We start from the raw sequence: 12,418 nt of genomic DNA, 5'->3' as shown, positions 1-12,418 counted from the left end.
GGAGAACACTTTTTTGTTTTTTTTGAGCTAGGGTCTTACTCTCTAGCACAGGCTGGTCTTAAACTCACTGAGATCCTCCTGCCTAAGTCTCCTCTGAGTGCTGGGATCACAGGCGGGGAGTGTGTCGTCTGAAGAACATTTCACAGACACATCCACACAGCCACCACCCACAAGGTACTGAGAGCACTGATGCGTGTGAGGCGAGGCCCTGCCACTCGGTGACCCCCAACCAACAACTACAGCTCTTCCTTCCATGGCTGCAGGAGTCTTGCTTATAAATGGCGCCATGGAGCAGTGGCTGTTGGTGTCTGGCCAGAGCCACACTTACATTTTCTTTCGAACAGAGACTTGAGGAGAAGCTGGAGTTCTGGATGGAGAAATTCGATAAGGACACAGAGATGAAGCAGAACGAACTGAACGCGCTCAAGGCTGCCAAGGCCAGTGACTTAGCTCACCTTCAGGAGCTGGCCAAGACAGTGAGTAGGAGGCAATCCTAGCGCAGGCAGCTGGGTGCAGGCCAGGGCCACTGCGTGCTTGGGAGCGGAGGCTGCCTCGAAGCCACAGGTGACGGTGACAGAAATGGGGACAAGCAGCAGCAGATCGCACTCATGTGAAAATTTTAAACCTTAAATTTGAATTACACTGAACAAAACTAGGAACATTATAAAGTTAATATATAACTAGTCCTTTTATATATATACAGGCGTGCGCCACCACGCCCAGTCTCTTCGGTTTTGTTTTTGAAGTCCCGAGATATTTTGCTATAGTTTGCATTTAGATTTAGCATGTTTCATTTCAAAACTTTGTATTGAGGGGGCCAGGGAGATGGATCAGTGAAATAAGCACTTCCCTGGCAAGTACAAGGGCTGGAGTTCAATACCTGGTTCTGCCAAAAAGAAAAAAACCCCAACTTTCTATTGAAAGTATAGAGAGCCGGCCAGATTACTCAGTGGACTAAAATGCCTGCTTAGGCAGAGCGCAGGTACTAGGGTTTGCTCCCAAGTGTGCCGTGCCCAGGCCCCACCCCAGGGGTGTGCTGAGATGGGGGACTGAGACAAGGCATGGTGGTGCGCACCTGTAATCCCAGCACTGTGGAAGGCTGAAAACAGGAGGATCACCACGAGTCCAATCTGTGTAGTAAGACCCTGTAGACCTTGTACTAAATACATATTTTAAAAAAGTATAGAGCTTGTGAGACCATAATTTAGCCAAAAAATTTTGGCGATGTGATCAATGTTTATTTTTGCAGATACGGGAGTATGAGCAGGTCATCATTGAAGATCGGATAGAAAAGGAGAAGGCTAGGAAGAAGATGGAACAGGATATGTTAGAACTCAAGAGCGCCATAAAGGTAGAGAACTGTCACTGGCTGGGGTTTTGGGGCTGCTCATAGCTCCTCCGTGGCAAAGGGACACAGCTGTTCTCGGACATTGTCATGGCGGCCTTTTGGAGCTGGGTGTAGTGATGCACATCCATGATCCCAGCGCCTGGGAAGCTGAGGCAGGATGATTGTTGCAAAGTCAAAACCAGCCTGTCTTAAAAACCAAAACCAAAAAGCCCTTTACATTACATTTGAGCAAACCAGGGTGCAGGGGTGACTTTCGTCCCGTCAGTGTCCCATGGGCACAGGACAGAGCAGCTGATGTGGGTGGGTATCAGGGGCGGTCAGCGGCGGGAGCAGCACTGGGGGTCACAGCACCTCTGGCCTGAACCAGCTCTCGGCAGATGATTCCAGAGTTCCCCACTGCTAAAATCCTGTGTGTACCCCAGCCAAGGCGACCTGCTTAGGCCTGGTGAGAGGCCCTTTCCAAAAAGCCGAGGAACCAGCAGCTGCTTAGCCAGAGATGTTTTAGTTTTCTATGAACTCACCTATTAGCAATGACAAAACTAGCAGAGCACACTTTTTGGGAACTGTTTTAGACAAAATGTAGGATGCAGAAGTACTATCAGCTGAGTTGAAGCTGCTGCCCAGAACCCCCCACCCCGGGGGGCATCTGCAGAGACTGCAGGTGGCAAAGTATAGTTTGGGTTGTAGATAAGGGGGTGGACCTAAACAGGAAGCTCCATTTTGTCTTTTTGAGACAAGGTATTGCTCTGCAGTTCAGGCTGGCCCTGTGCAATCCTCCTGCCTCAACCTCCCAAGTGCTGGGATTACAGTTGTACACCACCACACCCTGATCCTTACTTTTCATTCTCATATTACAAAGAAAATTTAGTGGAAGATCTTTCAAAAAAGGTAGCTTTGTCATCTGAGGACCGTTAGCATGATTAGATGTATGATTACCAAATATTTATCAAGTTTCTGTATTTTTCATTTGTCAATATTCTTTGATTTCGGGACAAAATCTAGGAACTGGCTGGATTATTGTTTTCTTTGGTGGAGCTGCTCCCAGTCTTTGGGGCTTAAGGATGCTTTTCAAGCAGCCTAGACCACATTCCTAAATAGTCAAGGTGCTCTTTCAATTTTTTTGGTATGGGGAGAGAAATTAAACTCAGGACCGCATGCTTGCCAGGCAGGTCGTTTTGTTTTGGCTGGCCTTGAATTCACAATGTAGCCCAGCCTAGCCTTGAACTCGAGGTAATCGTCTAGCCTTAGCCCAAGTGTTTAGATTACAGGCCTGGACCAGGCAGCCTAGTGAAGCCATCTGACTGATGCCTGCATTTTTCACTGAGTCAGAGAACAGATTCTCCTGGATATTCCTAGAGGCAAGGAGTACAAGGAAGTCAGGGTTCTTTTTTTTTTTTTTTTTTAAGGAAGCCAGGGTTCTAAGCATGAAGGAAAGCCAGCCTCATCACAGCCCCTTCTCCAGGGCATGCACACGGGTGTCAGGGTAGCTAGCCACAGTGGCCCAGCCGCTGTGATGGCTGAGGCTTTGGTGGGAAGGGAGCAGCACAGCAGGCACACGCCAATGGAACTCACTTCCCCTTCCCCTCCCAGCTGCAGGCCTGGTGGCGGGGCACCGTGATACGCAAGGAAATTGGAGGCTTCAAAATGCCTAAGAAGGAGAAAGACGACAGTAAGGATTCAAAAGGGAAAGACAAGGACAAACAGAAACGAAGAGGTAAAAAGTAACCAAGGCACCTCTCGTCCTTGCTTCTGGAATCTTGGAGACTGGGAGCATCACAGAGAACTCACCTCCAAGGTTATTTACTTGGACATTACTGGCAGAACCTGATGATTTCACTTGAATTAGGATACCAATACTTTTTTCTTCATACACTGGATTCTGCTTTGAATAAGTATTTTAGCAGCCTATTCCTCTTGCTCTTTCTAAGTAGAAAAAACTCTTGGGCTTAGGTATAATGACACATTAAAACTAATTACTCCTATCTTATTCTAATTTGTCTAAAAAGAGAATGTTATATACAAAAGTGAACTATTCTGTAGGAATTATAAGGTACAATATTAAACACAATAAATTTTAACAAATGCTAGTTCCTGCATTTTAGTGTTTTTGTTGGGGGAAGGTGACAGAATATTCATAAACTGTTCCACAAACATGCTGGCATTATAAATTATAGACAAGCTAGTAATAGAATGTGACGATGCATGGCTCACTTGTGGTAAAGATGGCACATTAGTTCTCTGGAAGGCTAGCTTGGAGATTTTTTCTTTTTTGAGAGTCTTTTCTATGTCGTCCAGACTAGCCTTGAACTTGCAGCAATCCTCCTGCTTCAGTTTCCCAAGTGCTGAGATTAGAGGTGTGCACGACTGTGCTGGCAAAAAATCTGGGATATTTTTGACAAGACACAATTCCCACATTGTGGGGTATTAAGACTGGAGGAGGAAGGCATATGAAAATACTTCCCAGTGCCAGGTACAGTCCAGTCGTGTGACCCCCTCCTGAACAATGATCCCACCAGATCATGCTTGCTCTGATCAACCAAATCAATGTCTCGGGATGCTAACACTTTCTCTATAGCATAGCTAGAAACTTCTAAGAGAAAAACCATCCTCACATGTCACATTTATGTTATGATAAGACCTCTATTCAACTTCAACTACAGGACAACCTTGCTATCTGTACTTCTTTAAAGTAAACTTCACCTCATAGGGCTGTTTTAAAGAAGCAACCCTTTGAAATTATCCTTCAGACATGAACTTTCAAACATTTATTACATGCTACTTGAGTGTTTAATGTCAATGTATAAGGTGGGATACAGGCAACTTAAAATAACATACATAATATTGACATTTATACTTAAACTTATGCAGTATATTTACAGACACAGACAAATGTTTTACAAAATGGACAATGTTTTACAAAATTTTACTAATTACATGTTTATAACATTTTCAGAATAAAATGAATCTGCTGTAACCCAGTTCACTGCACTATATAAATAAAAAGGCTCCTACTATCCATATTTTCCTTCATTTCTAGATCCACTTAAGTACTTGGTTTTCAAAATTCATCAGATTCATCAGCACAGTCCCACATCATTAGTTGCTGCTGACTGTAGGAAGCAAGATAAATTATAGACTCAGTGATTAGCTGTGCGGTGCATTTTAAGAAGCTGTTAAGGAGAGTGATCTCCTGCTCAGCCTTCTCCTCTGTTCTAGCTAGATACCCTGGCCTCCTCCTGTGAAGTTTCTAGACCTGGTTATTAAGGAGAATGCTGGTTTGGAGTATGAAGCAGATGCATCTAAAGGCCTGAAAACTGCTGACAGGAACTCGCTGTAGGTGGCAGGGGCCACCCAGGGCACTGAGCATGCTGAAACTGCCTGGTGCTCTCAGTGCAGGAGGTCCCTTCTCCCAGGCCAGGGCAGGTGTGACCAGGCCACAGTCAGCATACAGTTAGCAAGCCTGAATGTTAAATGGAACTGTTCTAGTTTTTTTTAAGAAAGGTACATAGATATGGTACATACAAAACACTAAGTAACAAAGTTCTCCAATAAAATTGTGGTTTTCTTTTTTTTGAGACAGGGTCTCACTATATAGTTTAGACTGGTCTCACTGACAGAAATAATTCAATATATTTGACATTTTTCTTTCATGATCAGCCAAAAGTGGACACAATTTTTTTTTTTTCTAACAATTCAAACACAAATTTGAATTAGCTTGATAAAAACGTATTACAGTTTCATGTTAAGGTTTCCACTTATTCCTATGTACAAGTGAGTATGGCTGGTGTTGCATTCTATAATGCCTTCTGGAGTCATTCCCCGCATGATATATTACAATTTATAAGGTAGAGATTTTACTGAGGTTTAATGTTGACTAGAAGGGAAAATACCTAGTTAAAAAAATACCGCTAAATTATAACCAAGTTACATGGTTGGTGGTGTGCTTGGGCCTGTAAAAGGAGTGGGTCTGGCTCTAAGTACTTATAAACATTTTATTGTTGTTCTGTGGGGACCTTAAAGATTGGGCTTTCAGCTCAGATGTTTATGTTATATAATGTTAAGCTTGAACAAAGTGGTATGGTTCTAATGAAGTTTACTCTGCAAGAACAGAGAACATTATTTGAGCAGATAACCAGAATGACTTTGTCCAAAGCTACTCTGAGATGCAGCATTCACCAGTGCTTACTCTGATTTACAAAAGCAGTGAAGCCTGAAAGCTAAAATGGGTCCACAGTTTAAACCTGAAAAAGGCTCTGCCTTGGTGCTCTGAGTCTTTAGCCCTTTGCTCTCCACAGCTGAGTGGAGAAGGCACTGGGGTGGAGTCTGGGAGGACGAGGCGGGAGGAGTGTTCCTAAGGAGCCCTCAGTGCTCTCAACCCGCCAGTTCCTGGAGGCTACATGACAGGGGCAGGAAACCTGGCTTCCTCCAATCTCTCTTGCTTGCCTTTCCTCATCTTTCACTGGCCAGGGAGCTAAGTGTCTGTGGGGCTAGATGCACCTGCAGGTCAAGGGATCCCAGGGGTAGCTTGCGGGCAAGGAGGTGCCCTGAGGCCAACACACAGTGGGAGCTGCTCCAGGGCCATCCTCTAACAGATGATGTGGAGGTTACTGGAATTGATCTTGGGGCATCTGGAACACTGCTTTAGATACTCCACCTGCCTCACTGTGCACAATCCAGGCTTTCTGTAGTATTGCTGTTTCACCTTTGACAGAACAGGCCAAGTCAACCTAACGTTGCTTTTGATTTTAAAAGTGACTGAAATGTGGTGGAGGCAGTGTCCCTACCAGGACAAATGCAGCTTGAAGTTGGGTCTCTATCACATGAAAACCACTGGACAGAATGCAGAGACTGGATTCCTAGGCCTCACCCCAGCCCCATTGAGTGCAAACCTGCAAATGCTCAGGAGAGCCTCATGCACACTTCCTGGCTGTCTCAGAGTGAGGGAGGTAACAGCACCTCTGCACCTTCCACACTGCTACATGAAGTAAGTCTCTAGCTCCTGCAGGGGCTTCGGTGCTCTGTAATAAGAAGTTGCATTTGAGAAAAATCAACCATGTCATCATAAAAAAGATTAATTGAAATGGACATAACCTCCCCTAAAATGGAGAAATGAAGCCAAACATTCCCAGTAGGAATCATGGAAACGTCCACTCTAGAATGCGTAAGAGCTCTGGTTAAGCAGATGGCCAGCAGCAGTAATCACGGTGTCCTGCTTGTACGATGGCCAAGCCAGTGCCCGCAGTCCTGTGGTCCTTACACAGCAGACAGCGGCTGCTGGGGCTGCTGCTGCTTGGGTGGAGCGAGTGCCAGGAGGGCCTGCACCGTCACTGCAACCTGGCCCAAACCTTTCTCTTCTAAAATGTGGAGAGGCAAGCACAATTGCTCCTACAGTGGGACAATATGACATAAAAACAAACAAAAAATATATATGAGATAAACATCACAGAACCAAAAGGAAGAAAGAAGCACTTTCCCCTCAGTATCACTAAATGAGATGAAAAGGCAGTACTTAGGGAAGCTGACCTGTTAGTATGAGTTAGACACAGCATGTCTGACATTGTCACTTTATTAACACAACTGAAGTACATACACATCATCTTGAAAATTCAAAACCTGACAAGTAGCATACATCTACATGAGCAACAGAGAAAATAGAATACTGTGGAGCGAAGCACAAATATCCTGTAATTTCTTTCTTTCTTTTTTTAAATGCAGTTCAAGCTGTCTTTGAACTCACTGCAGAGCCCAGGTTGGCCTGGAACTCTTAATGATCCCATCTCAGCCTCTGGAGTGTTGGGCTTATAGGTGTGTGCCACCATCCCCAGCTAATGTCTTTTATCTTTAATAAATAAAAGATCAATGCACATCTATAAAAGTCAGGAGGAAAAAACACTCTTTCAAGCTACCAGGATGATTCTAGTGTGCAACTCTTACCATCTGAGGAGAAAGCTTCGGGAGGCATATATCACAGGAGTACGAGACGGGTCAGGACATCACTAGGATTTTATGAGGGGAAGTCCCCTACCTGCCTCATCTACCTGGTTTTGAAAACTTGGTTTTCAGACCAAGCAGGGATCACAGGAGAAACCTGGGTGTATCTGAGCTTCTGAGATTGATATATATTTGAGGAACTTTCCTCAGTATTGGATAATTCCTGGAAGACCCAGTCTGAATTAAATGCACAAATCACAAAATTAAAAAGAAATTGTATTTATATTTGAAAAAGTAAAGTTTTTCAAATTCTGGAATTCGATGAATTAAATTATGCCGGAGAACTATTATGTCAACTTAGTAAGAAGTTCTTTTTGTGCATGAGCTTTTTTTGTGGAACCAGGGATTGAACTCAGGCCCTTGCACTTGCCAGGGAAGTGCTTATTCTACTGAGCCGTCTCCCTGGCCCCTGCACAAGGGTTTTTTAAGCCAGGGTCTTGCTATGCAGTTCAGGCTGGCCTTGAGCTCACTTTGAAGCCCACGCTGATCTTCAACTCACAATGATCCTCCTGCTTCTGCCTCCCAAGTGCTAAGATTGCAGGTGTGTGCCACTATGCCCATCTCAAGCTTAGTAACAACTTAACCACCAATATGTTAGAAGTTTTACGATTAAGAAGTTAAATATAGCTACCCTGCTTGCTTAATTAACCTTTTTGATTAATCCTTTCTTATAAGAGAAAAAGGAAAATCTTAATTGTACCATTTACCATTGGCTTTTCTATTAAGACTAAATCATAAAGAAAATGAGACTACTTTTAGTAGTTCTGGTTCCATTAAAAACAGAATATATATATATATATATATATATATATATCTGTTCATGACAGTAAGTGGATTTCTCTCTGCTCACTTGGCACTTATCACAGCATATTATTAGAAAGTTTTACAAAACCAGTTTACGTAATGAAAGTATAGCAAGTCTTTTTGAGGCAGTTACTGGTACTTGTGCTTACTTTCCAAAAACAAAGTAACTCGAATCTTTTAACAATGAGTTAACTTTGTATAACTACTTTGAGTCCTACTCCGAATACAGGTTCACGCCACTGAAGATGAATCTGTCTAGGGCTTTGCCTTCCAGAGGGCCGAGCCCTGGCTCTCACCAGGAGCGCGGTGACAGCCTGTGCCCACTCGGTAGGACTGGTACTTGCTAGGAACACCTGCATCTTCCCGCTGGGCTGGAGGGACCACTGTGTATTCAGGAGAATGCACACAACCACCCTAAATGATCCCTGAGACCATGTTTTCTTTTAATGCTTTTTTAAACAGAACAAAAGCCATAAAACTGAGAATTATCATTGACTCTTCAAGGTATCTTAAAAATAAAACAAACTCAAACCCCCAAGCTCTGGAAGGCACTACTGCATAAAACTGAAGATTTTCTTTTCTTCAGCACTAGGATTGAACCATGGACCCTCCCACTGAGCTACACCCTTAGCCAGCCAGCCAGCCAGCCAGCCAGCCAGGCAGCTTCCTACCCTCCACACTTACTTACGTATTTACATATGGAAGTTAGGTATGTATGTATGTATTTTTAAAAACTCAGAGACAGGATATTACTAAACTGCTAAGTTACCTGGGCTGGCCTGAATTTGTGATCTCTAACCTTAGTCTCTAAGTGCTGGGCTCCATTTCCAGCTAAGTATAATGTAGTTCTAAGTATTAAGGTCCAGAAACTAACATACTAAGTAATTAAAGGACATTTGTTGCCTTCGGTACAGATCAGTAACTGCAGTCTAATACTTTACATATTATTGTTCAGATATTATCTCCCCAAGAGTTTATAAAATACCAATTCACCTATATGATGGTTCAACTATATTAAAAATTATATAAATTCTAACTTTACATTCTAAATAGGATTATAGAAGTGAATCAGTTAATCGCAGTAAGCTCAGTAAATCTGGACAAATGCCTAAAGGTCACATGGGCTATATGACCTTTCTTTCATGTTTTCATGTATAATATGGAAATGTACCTACTGGCAGTCTACAGAGCCTGTATGACCTTTCAGCTGAACATTCTGACCAAATTAAAATTATCAAGACTAAGCGGTCAGTGTTTTCCAAATGTCCAGACTCCTACGATGGACCTGTGCCTCCCAATGAAGGGTGAGCTCAGGATTTTAAGGCAGAAGCGAAGTGCCAAGGTGTGCGTAGTCAGGGAGGATACACTATCTTCTGTAGGAGCAGCTGAAGGAGAGGTTCAGCAGCTTGTGCATCAACCTTTAAGCTGTGCTGAGCCATAGAGAAATGCTCAGGCAGTTTTATTGTCAGGCAGAAATAAAGTTTCTATGTCACGTTCTCAGAATAGGTTCAGGGTGGTTTTAGTAGAAAATGCTTCAGCATGTAGGATAAGAGGAAGAAGGCCACATGATTAGGACGGAAAGTGCTGGTGTGTTCTGTTGTTGGCAATCGTGAATGCTTCTGGACTTGATGGGCTGCTCCTGGGACCCCTGGGGAAAGGAGCTATCTAAGATTAGTTCCTTTATGCCAGGGGGAAAAGCACATACGTAAATTATTCTGCCTGAGAAACAGGCCATGTGCAGGAATGTGGTGGAAAGTCTTGGGAATGCAGTCTTTCAGCTAGAAGGGAAGATCCAGGAATAAAGCATACAGAGAGTTAACATCAAAGTACAGTAAAACGCCACAAAACCCAGAAGCTGGACAGACAGAGAGACAAAACTGGATTCTTCTGAATGTGCCCCAAGAGAAAGCAGTGTTTCGACAGTTCTTTTAACGCTGAGGTTTAGCTGAAGGATGTCGGAGGGGGAACAAAGATTGTCCTGTCCAAAGTGTGAGCAGGAAAGGAAACAGAAAAACAAAGTCAGTGCATCAGAAATGAGATTTGAGCAGAGTTTAGTATGATCATTTCAATGACAGTTAAAATTATATATCCTACAACATTTTTATTATGATGCATAAAATACGTTGAAAAACAAAATGACTTCTATGGGCAGACTGATTACTAAATAGCAGCATGAAATCTGCTTGCTGGTGCCCAGTATGAACATTAAGGACACAAGCAGAACTGGAGGCAGGCTCACAGGGGTGAGACAATCTCCTCCATGCCCATTCTTTTTTTCGAGACAGGATTCGCTATGCAGTTTAGGCTGGTCTTGAACTCACTATGCAACCCAAGTTGGTCTTAAATTCATGGCAACCCTCATGCCTCAGCCTCACCAGTGCTGGGATTACAGGTATGCACTCCCATGCCCAACCAGAAAATATTCTTTAATACACAAACAGATACTGGACTTAAAAACAAATTTTATACTCCAAGATAGTTCTTTTTTCAATGAAACATGTTTAACAAAAACGTAAGAGTAAGTTATGTTACTTACTAACATCATAAATGTTTTAGTAGTTTGACTTTTTTTTTTTTTTTTTTTTTTTTTTTTGCGGAACTGGGGATTGAACTCAGGCCCTTGTGCTTGCCTGGGAAGCACTTATTCCACTGAGCCATCTTCCCGGCCCCTGTAGTTTGACTCTTAATGCTCCCTAATTTAATCTGTACAATACTTGAAAGGTTAACACTGAGAAAAAAAAAAATGTATGCATGCGTATTACATGGGGACATTGTAGGATCTCACAAGTTGTATGTACAATGAGTTTTGTGTTTTACATTTTCAAAAGTGATCATGATTTCACTCTCAATTTTCATTTCAAGCCAACAAAGCAAGTGGGGATGCTGAGGTAAAGGCACAGGAGAGGCAGAGGAGGGAGAAGGGCCTGATAGCTCAAACTGGGACCTTCCAGGTGCACACGTATCCATCGTCCTCTAATTTGTGTGGCAAAAGGCAGGGTAACAGGAAGCTGTCTGAACTGGTGGTGGTAGTGGTCAGGGCCTTGGCTAGACAGCAGAAGAGAAGAAGGAAGAGGCAGCCTATGTGGAATGCGGTTTCCTCTTTATGGTATGGGAGAGAAAAAGGGAGAAACACTGCCCCAGAACCCTAATCAAAGCACTGTGAAAAAGACTAAAGTCTTTAAAATTGTACTTTCCTATTTCTGTACTTGGCTTCAAGTAGCACAGCCCTGAGAGAAATGGTGCTGGTCCATAATGCATGTTTAAAGGTACATAGTTTTTTTTGTTTGTTTGTTTTGTTTCTGTCTTTGATACTAGGAATTGAACTCAGGACCTTGTGCTTGGAAGGTACACTGTTTACTTTTTTTATGTATTTAGTACAGGGTCGTCTACAGGGTCTCACTACACAGACTGAACTCATAGTGATCCTCCTGTTACCAGCCTCCCAAGCACTGAGATTACAGGCGTGCAGTACCATGTCAAGTCTCTATACTGTTTTTCTATTTTGCTGACTGCAGAACATTCCAGATTTCAGGTTAAGGACTTTCAATCTTAAAGAAGATAATTCTGTAAAGCCCAGCATAATGTCTTGTTAAGCTGGAAAATAACACTTTGAACAAGTACTGACTCAGGCCAAGGCAGCAGGCCTTGCTTCGTTTTGGATTCCCATTCCCTGCACCCACCCATGCTGCATTCCAGAGCCACTGTGGTGTGGAGCTGAAGCAGGCACCAAACACATCTGTGCAAGGAGGGCCAACTCAGCACAAGGAAGGGAGAGAAGGAGAGGGAGCAGAGGGAGGGGAAAATGGAGGAAGGGGAGAAAGGGGAGAGGAAAGAAGGAAGGGAGGGAGGGAGGGAGGGAGGGAAGGAGGGAGGATGGGCTGGATGTTAATGTGTACATGCCTGTGTTAGAACTCTACTGATACGGAGAAAAATGCACACTAGTTCTCTGGACACCATATTAAATGCTCTATTAATATATTTAACGTAGTTTGATGAGTCTTTATATAGTAATAATAAAACAATGAAAAATCTAGCTGGGTGTGTGGTGCACACCTGTAATCCAGCACTGAGGAGTGTGAGGCAGGAGGACTCCTGAGAGGTCAAGGCTGGTCTGGATTGCAATCTAAATTCAAAGCCAGCCAGAAGTGCACAATGTAATGCTGTCTCAAAAAGACCAAAAGAGGGCTGGAGAGATGGCTCAGTGGTCTAAAGCACCTACTTAGAACAAGCTTGGCAAAGCATCAGGGACCGCGGTTCAATCCCCCAGCACCACAT

At 43.3% G+C, this 12,418-nt stretch overlaps 2 protein-coding genes across 12 annotated transcripts in view; one reads left to right on the top strand and one right to left on the bottom strand.

Annotated features, from left to right (window-relative positions):
• The window catches only part of Iqcg (IQ motif containing G), a 36,026-nt gene extending 32,403 nt beyond the window's left edge, over positions 1 to 3,623 (top strand). For 4 of the 5 annotated variants that reach the window (XM_004644583.2, XM_023704774.1, XM_023704775.1 and 1 more), the window contains exons 9-11: positions 345 to 476; positions 1,250 to 1,351; positions 2,939 to 3,623. In XM_004644583.2, coding sequence (XP_004644640.2) covers positions 345 to 476; positions 1,250 to 1,351; positions 2,939 to 3,073 — 369 coding nt within the window. In that variant the 3' untranslated portion in view covers positions 3,074 to 3,623. The remainder of the gene's footprint in view (positions 1 to 344; positions 477 to 1,249; positions 1,352 to 2,938) is intronic. The other variant, XM_023704776.1, reaches the window with a different exon arrangement.
• The window catches only part of Lrch3 (leucine rich repeats and calponin homology domain containing 3), a 121,355-nt gene that overhangs the window by 12,104 nt on the left and 96,833 nt on the right, over positions 1 to 12,418 (bottom strand). For 5 of the 7 annotated variants that reach the window (XM_023704767.1, XM_023704770.1, XM_023704768.1 and 2 more), the window contains one exon: positions 7,840 to 10,121. In XM_023704767.1, the coding sequence (XP_023560535.1) occupies positions 9,918 to 10,121 (204 nt within the window). In that variant the 3' untranslated portion in view covers positions 7,840 to 9,917. Of the gene's footprint in view, positions 1 to 6,080; positions 6,734 to 7,839; positions 10,122 to 12,418 lie in introns of those variants that run through there. The other 2 variants (XR_002818805.1, XM_023704769.1) reach the window with 2 other exon arrangements.

The sequence above is a fragment of the Octodon degus genome, unplaced genomic scaffold (genome assembly GCF_000260255.1).
Source record: "Octodon degus isolate 3935 unplaced genomic scaffold, OctDeg1.0 scaffold00203, whole genome shotgun sequence".
In the NCBI taxonomy this organism is placed as follows: Eukaryota; Metazoa; Chordata; class Mammalia; order Rodentia; family Octodontidae; genus Octodon; species Octodon degus.
This window is presented reverse-complemented; position numbering and strand designations above follow the sequence as displayed.